The sequence below is a fragment of the Gouania willdenowi genome, unplaced genomic scaffold (genome assembly GCF_900634775.1).
Source record: "Gouania willdenowi unplaced genomic scaffold, fGouWil2.1 scaffold_221_arrow_ctg1, whole genome shotgun sequence".
Classification (NCBI taxonomy): domain Eukaryota; kingdom Metazoa; phylum Chordata; class Actinopteri; order Blenniiformes; family Gobiesocidae; genus Gouania; species Gouania willdenowi.
The window spans coordinates 53,549-67,360 of record NW_021144976.1 but is presented as its reverse complement, the minus strand read 5'-3'; the positions used below and the strand labels follow the sequence as shown (position 1 = coordinate 67,360).

The window sequence follows — 13,812 nt, the reverse complement described above, 5'->3', positions numbered from 1 at the left end:
AATCCTCCTCAGTGTTTACCAGCATCACATTGTCAGGCTTGATGTCAGTATGCATGATCCCCAGAGATTGGAGTCCCTGTAATGCTACCAACATCTGCAGGGACACGATGAGAAAAGACAGAATTATAATGGAGTTCCTCTTATGGAGCTGTTTAAGCTCAGGTTTTAGCTCAAGGCTTTCTTAATCCATTAGCAAGCATCATCATAGATAGGATTTTAGTCAAACAATAAAACAGGATCATACCTGCTTGGCAATGGGGCGGATTTGGTTCACATACATTGAAGAACCCACTTCAGCTTTGAGGAACTGGAGTAAGTCCATCCCAAGCAACTCAAAGACGAGGCAGGTGTAGCTAGAGTACTCAAACCTCTCGTGGAATTTGACCAAGTTAAACTGGTCTGGATCCAATACGCTGATTTTACTCAACATAGACAGCTGGAGGGGAATAAAAGCACAATTAGATCATCTTTATATCACTATTCCCTAAACAGTTAAAAGACCTGTTGGAGGCCCCAAAACTAGGAGAGATCCAAACACTCACCTCCTCCTCCACGTCTTTCACAAACGTGTCCTTCAGTATTTTTACTGCCACTAATTCACTGGTGGAATTAACCTGGCACTTGGCCACTTTACCAAAGGAACCTTCTCCGATGAACTCAATGATTCTGTATTGAGTTGAGCTGCTCTGCAGAACCTGTCCTAAAATGAGTTGAGACTCTGTCAAAGTGGATAGACAGGACACAAGGTTAGTATTCACTATTTCAACACTAAGACTCACATAAACAAGGACATTTTGTCCTGTCCTGTCATTTGGAAGTTTGAGTTTTTTAAAAACAGTCTGAAAATCCACTTCATATGTGAAGTCCTGTCTCTGCATTTATTGCATGTGTTGCATTTTCTGTTGGTACACTCTAAACACTATTATCTACATAAAATATCAATAAGTTTTTTTAAAGAAATAATATGTTCAATATATTAAAACCAGATTAAAGTCATTTTCTAATGATAATTTGTAACATTTTTAATTAAATCTACTGATTTCATCTTAACAGATCAAAGTTCATCCTCATATTTTGTCTGTAAAGTCTCTTACCTACAGCAGCCATTTCTCAATCAGGTCTTCACTATTTAAGCTTTAAAAATACACAAATATTGCTTATTTATCTTCTCAATACTTAGATCAAGAGAGAATGTTTGTCCAACTGAACCACAACCACTCAGACAAGCTACTGGAGTTATGGCTTTGTTTGGTTCTCTTTCATCTTGCTGCCATGGCAACCATACTTGAAAGCTGACATCAAACTCTATTTTACATGTATACATTCAGTGTGAACAAATGAAGTAAATATACTTAAGTACTGTAATTAAGTAGTATTATTGAGTATCTGTACTTTACCTGAGTATTGTTTTTTGAGGGGGGTCTTTTTTTTTTTTTTTTTACTTAACTATTAAATGAATAATACAAGTGGATAGGATTAGAAAAAATGTAAGAATTCATCCAAATGACTGATATTATATACAGTAAACTTTGTATGTAAACTTTATTGCCCCATGTACCCCTTAACCTTTATTATCACAAGTACCACTGAGTTCATGTTATACATGATTTATTTGTGTCTGCAGGCTCGTCTAAACTCTTTTCTGTGTCTCGTCCAACATCAACCTTGAATTTAGGCCCTTTTTTATTCATTTATTTCTGATGTTTTACTATTTTTAGAATTTGAACTTCACCTTTTGGCATATTTTAAAGAGTTGTGCCACAAATTATTGATGGAGGAGAAAAAAAATGTGTGCATGTAATAAATATTAACACACTCAGTGTCATTGATGAGATAATTTATCATTTCATATCCAAACGCTGAGTTACACTGACGAGAAAACTAATCATTTGTGTTTTATCACAGAGATTATCAGTGTTTAAAATAACAGCGTTTAAAATAATGGCGTTAAGTAACGGCGTTTTTTTTTTTCAGTAACGGGGTAATCTAACTAATTACTTTTTACACCGTTACATAGTCGTTAACGTTACTGAACATTACATGTGGTGCGTTACATGCATTGATTAAATAAACTGTGATCTGAAAACACCTCTGGATTCATACACAGCTGTAGTGAGGAGGTGGGTTAGAAACAAGGTGAGAGATTATGATTGGCTAAGGCGGTGTCATTGGTCATGGTAGCCAATCAGAGCCAGTGTTTTTACACATGTGCCAGCACACACACACACACACACACACACAGTCACACACACACACACACACACACACACACACACACACACACACACACACACACACACACACACACACACACACACAGTCACACACACACACACACACCACACACACACACACACACACACACACACACAGTCACACACACACACACACACACACACTACAGATTTGATGACTCAGCAGAGATGGTGAGCGTGGAACAATCTGATGAAAAGTTGTTATTTTTAAGGTGACGATACAAACACTACTTTATATTAATTATGGTCAAAGACAAGAACGTACATGTGAAGTGTTCATTATATCCAGGAGTGAAGACTTTGTCCACATCTGTTGTAAACAACTATAATTTAATGAAGCACCTCACGACACACACATCTAAAAATATGAATTATTTGACAAATATCAACTCTTTTTTTTAACAGTAACACAAATAGTTACTTTCATTGGTAATGAGTTACTTTTATTATAGAGTAAATCAGTTACTAACTCAGTTACTTTTTAGAACAAATAGTGATTAATTATAACTAATTACTTTTTTAACACTAGCATGACCAGAGTGGTGTCATTTGACACCTATACCTTTAAAGTCCAAGCTGGTGTCAGATGGCGGGTGTGAACAACTCAGCTTGTGACCATTGTTATGTTACTGAGGCCACTACTCCCCCCTCAGCTAGGGTGGGGGGGGGGGTGGCTAGGTAGGTTCCAGGACACAAAGACCTTTTGTATTCTCCTTTGTGTTTCCCATACAGCAGCTACATAGAGGTTGCAACTTATATTTCAACTTTTGCAACAGAAAGTAGTAAGTAGTAATAGTGAGACGTCAACACAGTTTGTTTGCATTCTTGGCGAAATTTATTTATTAGAGATTTTGTGAACATTTCTGGCACTGCCACACCTCCTTTATGCATTTGCCACATGCAAACTTGTCACAATACATACAACGCTTGGTGGCACGGTTTTTCCTGCAGCAACACTTCACCTGGCACAATGCCCTTTTCCCCACATCAGGTGTGGGTGGTTGTTGCTGAAGGTTTTGCTCATTCACCTCCTTGGCTGCCATTTGAGACTGGGCAAGCTCATTTGCAAGCTCCAGCAAGAAGTCCACCCTTCTCTCCTTGACCCCAGTGCATGCCTGATAAAGCACATGTGCGTTCAGCGCTGCAATGTCAATCATGTTGTAAAACACAGCGACTGGCCAACGCCGTGTTCCTGAACGCACAGTGTACTTTCGAACCATCTGGTCCATGACATCCACACCGCATTTCATGCTGTTGTAGTCGGTGACTGTGTTCGGCTTTTTTTTCCGAGTAGCCTCAGTCTCCACCACGCTGTGCACGCTACTGAGGAGGCAGACAGTCTTCTTTCGTTTGGGCACATAAACAGTCAGTGTGGCACCAGAGGTTGAAAACACTTCTGTGCTGAATTCCTCACGGGCCAAATTCTTTTTAGCTGAATCTGGAAGCTCCCGGCGAATCTTATTGACTGTGCCAAGGAGGGTGGTCTTCTGGCTGTGCAGTCGACGTGCTAGTGACAATGAAGTGAAAAAATTGTGGGTTGTAACAGTTCTTCCTTTGTCCATAAACGGTTCCATAAGCTTCATCACCACATTTTCAGACAATCTCTCCCCAGGTGGACGACTGGGGTCTTTGCCAAGATATGGGATGATTTTGCACACATACTTGGATTTAAGGTCACATGCCACCCAGAACTTGATGCCAAACTTGTCCGGCTTTGTACTTCCGCATTGGGTCAAAGGTTAAGAGGGATAATGTCAGCATAACTGATGGTGTAAACAGAGATTGAGATTGTTTTTCCCTGTTGAAGCATTGATTCTTTGTGCATCTTGTGCACTTTCTTCAAATTTGTAAAATAATAGCTTAATAAAATAATCATGGACCTGGTTAGTGAATGGTGGACCTCGTGAATTTACCTTTTTAAAGTGAGAACTCAAACAGTCCTTTTCACACTCGGAAATCTCGCTTTACCATAAATAGCAACAATACATTTTATTTATAAGCACTTTTCAAAAACAATAAAGGTAAATAATGAATACTGTTAATACTGTTTTTCTTTTTCTAATTTTATTTATTGTGGTTTATTAATTGATCACAACACACATGGCTCATATTAATTTGGCCATTCTTATCCAATAATTCCATATAATGTTATTTGGATTAACAAACATCTACCTGGGAGAAACTGGTTTCTCAACACTGGCCATCATTTACACCAACCCCCAAAGTTTGTCACTGCCTAGCTGTACATTCCGATCGAAAGGCTTTATTTACATAAGAGAGGTGGCCCACTGAGTTGCAAATGAGTGTCATTTGGCGGCCTCTGGGCAGGGCAACAGGAGTAAGAAAACCTTGGGCATGCTAGTGTTAAAGTAACGCTCCCAACACTGCGTCTACTTGAGTAAATAAATCAGTTTTCTTTACAAACATGATAAATAGTTATTTATCATGTTTTTAATAGACCTTTTTTACTGCTGTAGATTTACAGTAACTGTTGATGGTTTTTGAACTAATGATGTAGAGTTTTTACCATCATAACATTATCAGAAAATGTCCTTGTTGAGAAAAAGCTGAGAATAGATAAAATAGATAAAATAGAGTAGATAGAGTAGATAGCGCTACCAAGGGCACGAGCTAATGAATTTATCCTCTAACCCAGCCCTAATAATAATACACACACACACACACACACACACACACACACACACACACACACGCACACACACACACACACACACACACACACACACACACACACACACACACACACACACACACACACACACACACACCTATAAACCAAATCTGTGACCCTAATGAACACTATTAAATATCACAAATATTTAGAGTTGTTGGTCCTGATGGATTTATTATTTTATTGTGTTTTTAGTTTTGTTCCCTAGACCTGAGCCACTCATTAGAGTTGGTTTAGAGTCGGGTCAGGCTTCAAGATTGATTTAAATTTTTTAAATCTCTATTACATTGATGTTGTGTTTTAATAAACACTTCTATATTGCTGTGGTATCATTTCTAAAGTGATTCCTGTGTTAAACAAATATGATTGGTTCTTCAGTCAGGTCTGTGCTCCACACACAGACCACCTGGTCTGGTCTACGTACTGTAACAGATTGGGTTCTATGTTCTGGTTATGTTCCACTGTGTGTATTCAGTGGTTAACTGATGCTGAGATTTCCCATGGCCATGAATGCATCATGGTAACGTTCAGATTTCTCTGTGTGTCTTTGTTTATGTTGTATGATTGTGTATTAATCATTCATTCATTATCCTGCAAAGAAATGCTTATTTAACCAGTACAGCTATTAAACTGCCATTGTTATAGAGAAATGCTAGGAAAAATGTGACCTCAATGTGACCTAAACATGACCATCCGGTAGTGATACTTCTTTTTTCTAAGAAGACGTCTGTTTTTCGAAAGAAGAACTAACACCTCGAGGTGTCGGTTAAACAGGATGCATTAAGTATTAACCACACAAACAGATGGAAACCACCTTTAAGTAACTTTTTGTACTCCAGTTGGACCATGACATCTGAGTGAACTTTTGTACTTTTGTATTGCCATGACATCTGTATAACCTTTTGTACTTTCGTATGACAGCTGGGTGAGTTAGAGCACCTGCTACTGCTACGCCAGTAAGGCCTTGACATCAGTATGAACTTGTGTTCTCTTTTTCTATTCGCTAAGGTGATTAGGGCATGTATTATGACACGTTATCACGCCATGCTTTGGGCTATAAATATATCACTGATTACTGTATTCGGGGGCCTCCTTTAGACGGACATTCAGTTGTTCATGAGGCCCCCGTCTTTCTCTATCGGCTGATAGTTTAGGACTTTGATACTTTGAAACTTTTTGATTGACTTTTACTTGATTTTTGTAAACCTTTAATAAAAACCATTAAATATTAAGAAGCCTTCTTGATTAAATCAACCTGCAATGTATATACTACCCACATCTGAGATGACTCCTGGGTCGAGAGACACACTTCTAGACCTCTGGTAAGTGAATCCGCCTTTGGCTCCCTCTTTATCAGGGGAGTCAGGGGGGGCTAACTCATGCTGTTGTAAATAAGAGTTGTTTCCAGCCTTGACCTACACTCGGTGGGTCTTAATATCAATCCCACAAAATAGCGAGACGACTCTTGGACTTCCTATAAGAGGAGGTACATATAGTCCTTTTCTTTATTAATATAACATTTAATAGAGGATAGGCAGCCAGCTTCGGTGACAAGGTAGAGGGGGAATTCTTGTGTGAAGTTACGACAGTTTTAGATCCCCTACCGTTATAAAGTCCTGCGGGCTAACGACATGGCGCCCATACGTGAGGGCACGACTAAGTTAACCTATTAGTCCGGGAAAAATAAAACGAGTACCGAGTCTAATTAGAAAACCTACGGAGTGTCCCTAAAAAAAGGTGTAGAGAGAGAGTCTCATTTCCCTACCATACTGCTTGGTAGGAGGAGGGTGAATTGATTGGCTTTCACCCTATGAGGAATAAAGGATAACTCAGTACGAAAGTAGTGAAAAAATCTCCAGCTCTTTAGTAATTGTTACTCTGGCAGACCTGATCACCCTGGACAGAGTGTGCAAAGAAAAAGAGTGAGAGATTAGAAGTGTGAGGTCTAGCACTTTGAACACAAAATCGGAAAGGTGTCTTTTATTGAAAGAATCAGGTTAAGGTAAGCCTATTCAAACACGCGTGGAATCAGAGGGGAAAAGGCTATTGAAGCCCTCTTCTCAAGGAGATACCTCAGTCTCCGCTTACGGGAATACTGTGACACGAACGTAAGATAAAGCAATGGCGGAGGGAGTTACCTCCCCATTTTTTTCTCCTGTTCGAAGAGTTTCGACAGGAGGATTGTCAACAGGCTCCACCGGTACTAGGGTACTTAGCAGAGAGATTGAAACCGTGAGATTCAATGACGTGATTACAACAGTAAGAGCAAACCTAGGAGACACATTGGTGGCAGAAATATCAGGGCCAAAATGTACTATTCTAAACCCAAGAAATCCCCGTGGGGAAGATGGTGGCGGAGTGGCGAGATGGGTGGCAACGCGATGGCCCATATCAGTCAATAAGGATATAAACAGGAGAGATATTAAAACAGGAAAATATCCAAGAAAAACGGCAAGCGAAGTAAGGATAGAGAAAGAGGAAATAAAAAATGATGGGGTGGTATCGATAGTTAATGGGTATTACTCTCGTTTCTACGATAAAGATCCAAAATTAAGTTGGGATGAATTAGAGGAAACTCTGGCGGCTGTCTTTGATGCGGTGGAAACAAAAACAGTGGTAACTACCACGTGGGGAGACGGATTGTTCGGATATCCCGACAATATGGCCAGGATAATGATATATGAAGCTATGAGGAATTGGTTAAGCAAAGGTGCAGGACGTCGAATTATATGGGTCCTACAAACCAGAGAAAAATTTCAAGAAGCAAACACCCTCCTGTCTCTGCATCATACAAAAATAGCAAAAATACCTGAGGATGACCTCGGCTACAAAATAGAAGGATTAAAGGTGTTGTCAAAGACGCGACCAAGGTCAAAATCAGCAGAGAGGGGCGCAAGGCCTGACACAATAGGAAGAGACGGAGGCAAGGGTCAAATAAAAACAGCAAAGCCACCTCCATATGAGGAACTACAAGCGGGAGCATCGCCGTATAGGACAATAATTACACAAATAATGCCTCTTACTCCCTCAGCCCCTTATTTCACAGACGAGGGCATAATAGATGCACTAATAGAAGAGGGAGACGGAGGTCTAAGTAGTAAATACTTAGTAACTACTGAGGATGAGGAAGGCAGCTCTGGGAGTGAAGAGGAGGATGATGAAGGGCTTGTGCCTTTCAGGGAGGATATTGCACAACAGATGTGGTTAGAGAGAAGAGCTGCAGAAGCCTATCGTCAGTGTAAAGATAAGACAAGGCCAAACAATAATGAGAGCAGAGAAAGAGAAGCTCTCCTAGAGAGTAAATTAGAGCAATTAAAATTAAGATGTGAAACGGCAGAGGAAGAGCATAGGAATGCTGACAGGGAAAGGAGGGAAAAAGAAAAAGCGGATCAGGAGCGTCATCTCAGAGAGTTGCAGAAATTAGAAATTGAAAAGGATATTCAAATAAGGGAAGGAGAAATAGCAAGCAGATCAGCTGAAGAAAAGAGAAGGCTTGATTTAGAATTACAAAAACAATCTTTCCAGGAACAAGTAGATCAGTACAGACAGGAGCTAAGTTATACGGAGAAAAAATTGAGACATTATGGTCAGATAGTAAAAATGCAGGAAGAAGAGGCGGAAAAGCGAGAGGAGACAATTAATGCTTGTAGAAACTCAAGAAACCTCCCTGTCCCGAGAAAAATAAATAAAAACCCGATGGAAATAAGCTCAGATGAGGAGGATGATGAAATTGTCCAAACGCCACATTTCCCCCCACCACAGAAAGAACTAATGATGACGACAGAGAAAAAAACTAATTTACCAGAAAAAGAGGAGCTAAGACTCACAACTGATAATGGCCAGATAAAAATAATAAATAGCACCACAGAAAAATTTGAAATGCCACGAAAATACGCATATGTCACCTGGGTGAGGGACTATGAAACAGGGTCTGTAACAAAAATAATACAAACATCAAGAAGACAGAGCTCTTTTGCACCACGATAAACATATCAAGGGAATCACAGAGAAGAAAACTCTCCGAGGCTAAATTCAACAGCGGGAGGTCAAAGAAAGGAAAACCCAAATCAGATCAGGCCTAAGATACCAGGGTATTTTCCGCGAAAGAATCAAATGGAGGGACAGAGGTTACGGGAGACTCAGAAGGGTCAGAAACCAAGGAATTCAGGAATAAAAGAAGGAGCACCTGCCTGTCCGAGAGTGTCGGACGAAGATGTTCAGAAAATGACAAAGGCAGAGAGGGACAATCTAATGAAAGAAAAGGAAGAATGGAAGATGAAGTGGATAAAGGACTATCAGGTAGTTCCTCGGGCAAGAAGGAGCAAAGCACAGTAACGCTCCCGGGGTGAGAAATAATCGAAAATGATATAATAGGGTGGCTAAAGATAAACGAGAACTCCAGGGGGTTACATCAGACACAGAACAAATATGTCCATCTTATTAGAGCCTTGGACAGAACCCATGAATAAATATGCCTTAGTGGAATTAGCAAATGGGAAAGAATGCACCATGCCAATAGGAAAATTTAGGGGCAGGGATGTCTTGATAGGTCCCCATGCACTGTTGGCTTTTAAAGATATAGACTGGCTGGAGAGAAATCCAGTAAGATGGATGAAAGAAATAATAATTCCAGAAGTATTACAAAACGTAATAGATAAATCTGAATTAAGTGATAAAGAAAGATTAATAGGCATACTAAGAAAAGCAGAAGTGGCAAAATTCAAGAATGACGTAGGTATGATAAAAACTCAGCCATATGTTATTAGGGGGACGATGCCAGGAAAACAAAAACAATACCGGAATTGGAGGAACTCGGAGTCGTTAGAAAAGTAGATGAACCGCCTTGCTTGATGCCTGTTCAGGCTGTACCAAAAAAAGATGGTACTGTTAGAGCAGTACATAATTTGAAACAATTAAATGACCTAACGGCAAAAGATGTATGGCAGATGGTAAATCCAAAAGTCACAATGATGAGCTTAAGGCCAAAAAGGTATAATACCACAATAGATTTAGCTAACGGGTTTTGGAGCGTGCCACTGGAAGAAGTGTCGCAACTGAAAACATGTTTTATGATAAAAAATCAGGGATATTGCTGGACACGTCTACCCCAAGGATTTTGTAACTCCCCAAATGCTTTCCAGGAAAGAATGGAAAAGCTGTTAGCAGGACTTCCAGTGCAAGTTTATATAGATGACATTTTCTTCTCCACAGAAGAAGAAGAAGAACACTATACACTGTTAGAAAAAGTGTTAGATCGCCTAAAAGTAAATGGGATGAAAATAGGCCTTCCTAAATGTGAGATAGGAACAAGCTCCGTGAAGTACTTAGATATGACAATAGGGAGTGAATCAATCCAAATGGTCCCTGGCTACCTTGACAATCTTAAACCACACACGGTGAAAGATTTGGAAAGAGCTATTGGAAAAATGAGCTGGGTTAGGTCCACAATTCCCGGGTACCCTGGTTTAGTCAGAGGACTAGAATAAATAAAATTAGGACTAAGACAATGGGATGAAGAGAAGAAAAAATTAATAGAAAAAAAAAAAAAAAATCTACGATTTTGGAAGGCCAGAGACTATCAAAATTACTGAGGAAAAGAATTAGGGCACAAAATGCACTGGATAATTATTGCTCAGCTATTACAAAATCACGAATATGGATTGAGCATGTATAAAGTCACACAGGTCAAAGTGATTTTGAGCATGAAGGAAACCAGAGAGTGGATGACCTTGTGCGGGCTATAAAGAGTAAAGCAAAATTAAAAGGGATAAGAGGTGTCCCTGTTGTCCCCTGAGTCATGGAGAAATGAGGAAGGAAGAATAGAGATACCTGAAATGGATAAAGAAAAATATCTAAAAATCATACATGACGTGCTATTGCACCCTGGGACAGAAAGAATAAAAAGCTGGTTGAAAGATCAGCAAGTGGAATTGAAACATTTAGAAGGAATGTTCGGTAGGCTTCGGAGCAATTGCGAGAAATGCGCGAGAAAAAGAAATCTGCCACCCATCGAATGCAATGAAAGGCCAATATCAACAGAGGTCATGGGACTGTCAGCATCTATGGATGTGGGACATATACCAAAGTTGAAAAAAAATAAAAAATAAATAAATAATATATAAAAAGTTCTTGGTAATAGCAGATAACGCAGGAGGAAATACAAGGATATTTCCCCTGATGCCTGAGACACAAGAAGAGGCAGAAAAATGCTCGCTGTCATATCTACAGGGAAACATGACAATAACAGAAGTAAAAAGTGATAATGCCACAATATTCTCTGAGTCAAAGTTCCAGAAACTGTTGTATGATCTTCAAATAGAATATGTTCTTGCGATCACATACCAATCCAATACAAACGGTGTTGCGGAACGAGCTGTTAGATCAGCGAAAGAAGCAATAGCCGCGATAGGGAAAGACTGGTGGAGCCATGACGATTTATTTTACATCAACCAAATATTAAGCCAGCCTAAACATTGCAAAACAGTTACCAGATTGACCCAGAATTATCCTGTGTTACAGGCAAAAGACAGGTGGATAAAAACGGAAAAGAATTCCGGGTAATCGACCGACAGGAAGGTAACGTAATATACATTACGGATGGAGGAAAAATATCACCCCCAGCAAGTCCGAGTTAAAAGGCGGTTTAAGGAATAATGATGTAAAAGGGATTGATAGGCAGGACACAATTCCAACAGGGCCTCCGAAGTTTATGACTTCAAAAAGCTGAGGTGGAAGAAGCGGTTCTCCCCACTTGGGAGGTTCCGTATCACCCTTCGGAGGTTGATGAGTTTTACCAGGTCTTACCGGACCGAGCCCAATTGACCATGGGATTGGTTATGCTCTGCTCCTTGGGATGAGATGATGATGGTACGTGTATTGTTCCCAGGACATTCTCCTGGCTCTCTTCCCATGGAGAGAGAGTATCAGCCGGGGAAGTGTTGTCTGCGTATGGAAGGAGTGTTCTGTCTCAGATGGATGGGAAAAAGGCAGGATAGGAGGACAAGATATGACTATCGGCCGGTAGAGAAAGATGGCAGGAATAGAGTTGGCTGGGGCCTGCCGAGTTTCTAAAACTAAACGGAGGTTTGCTAAAGATAAAGTAGAACTCACAAACATAGGTGAAAAGCTAGGAGAAATGATGATGGCCTCACGGGAGTAGATGAAAAACCAAGGGAGACTTGGGTAGATACTCCTGTGAGTACTCCGGATAATAAGGAAAAGAAGGGACCTAGGAGGAGGCTTGTCTTCAAAAAACAAAAGATATAAAAAAGCCAGAGGAAGACACTCTGATAGAGAATAGCGTCGTAGAAAAAAAAAAAAAAATTATATAGATAAATAAATAAAAATGGAAAAATGTAAATAATATAATGAAGCAATTGTGGTGCTATTCTCATTACAGAGAAAAAGGTTATCCCATCGGAAGAATGGAGAGGCTGCACCTAATATGGAATAAAAGGCATTATGATAGGGAGGCTAGGAAGGTGTTAAGGGAAAGAGACCAGGCGGCTTAACTGCATTGAGGAAGAATGTGGAAGAAATTATTGCTAATAAATAACACAGCTTTAATGAAGAGTCTTGTGGATAAAGGGAAGGGGGTGTGTAGGAGAATAAGGCTGATAAAGATAGAAATGGTAAAAAGGGGCCTGAGTGAAACGTGACAAGGCCACAAGATAAAAATTCACCCGAATCACCTAATAAATATGTAAAAGCAACAACTTTTCCGGTGACTACATTAAATACTACAATTAGTAATATAACAAAATTAGGGAAGTAAGAAGCGTGTTAAGAGAATGGATATGATGGAACTGAGAGGATGCGAGATAGCATTTGAAGCTTATCAGGGGCCATGCTGTGAGGAAGAACTGATGAAGACTATGGAAAGGCTCTCAAGGGTAGCATATGAGAGTCTATGAGTCTGTGAAGCAGTAAAGGGTGACATGGAAATATGCACATGGGAGGATTATGAGAAGATTTATGACGATACTACTGCAGAAGGATTCGCTGTGAGAGGAAGCTGTATTGGTGAGAAAGAAGGGATACTTCAATAGAATGCAGATATCAATCCTATATTCAGATATTAAGGAAAAAATGGGAAATAACTGAAGAGAAGTTTGGAGTGTATAAAACAAACAGAAATTAGACGAATACTCAGTGTGGAATGTCCCATCTCATGATGAGATCACAGAGGAAGAATATAACATTGTGAAATGTCCTTCCACAGCTGATTAAGAGGTTTTTTTTGCAATTTTAAATTTGAACCGTTGGAAAGAAGGGCTCTGATTCATGATATTAAAACTATGTCATTGGTGACCCCGGGGTTTACGATACAAAAAGATAAGAAGATTTCAAAGAAAATTTGATGGAAACGTGGTATTAGAGATTATAAAGGACAAAAAATGTAGCGTAGACGCCGTAAAATGGTATGTCAACATTTTCCAGAAATGGAAAGACGTAACAAAAAATTGGACTAGAAATTTCACATACGGGAATGGGACGCAATGTAAATCGATAAGGTTACAGGAGACTATTTTGGAAAAAATAATGATGCAGGATTTTTTGGAAAAAAAAAAAAAAAAAAAAAAAAAAAAAAAAAAAATTAAATAGGAGCCTGTATCATACAGGGAATGGTAGTCTGCCACGGATTCAAAGGAGGAAATATTGGATTGCACAGAGAAGCGATGACAGAAATCCTTTAAGACACTGTGTTTTTAATACAACCAAATCCCGGTGAGAAAAAAAAAAAAAAAAAAAAAAAAAAAAAATGGTTAAATGATGATGAACCAGACAGTGTGGTGGATAGAGGCAAGAAAATGTATGTCTGTCATACTGGGGGTTGATTTGACGCGGGTCACGAATGCATATAAG

The 13,812-nt window shown here is 39.5% G+C and overlaps 1 protein-coding gene across 1 annotated transcript in view; it reads right to left on the bottom strand.

The window, feature by feature from the left end:
• Positions 1-19: 19 nt before the first annotated feature.
• LOC114458957 (homeodomain-interacting protein kinase 1-like) overlaps positions 20-13,812 on the bottom strand; it is a gene marked incomplete at its 3' end in the record, with an annotated part of 38,619 nt that continues 24,826 nt past the window's right edge. The window contains exons 4-6 of the mRNA XM_028441346.1: positions 543-718; positions 245-436; positions 20-94 (exon numbers count right to left, since the gene is read on the bottom strand). Coding sequence (XP_028297147.1) covers positions 20-94; positions 245-436; positions 543-718 — 443 coding nt within the window. The remainder of the gene's footprint in view (positions 95-244; positions 437-542; positions 719-13,812) is intronic.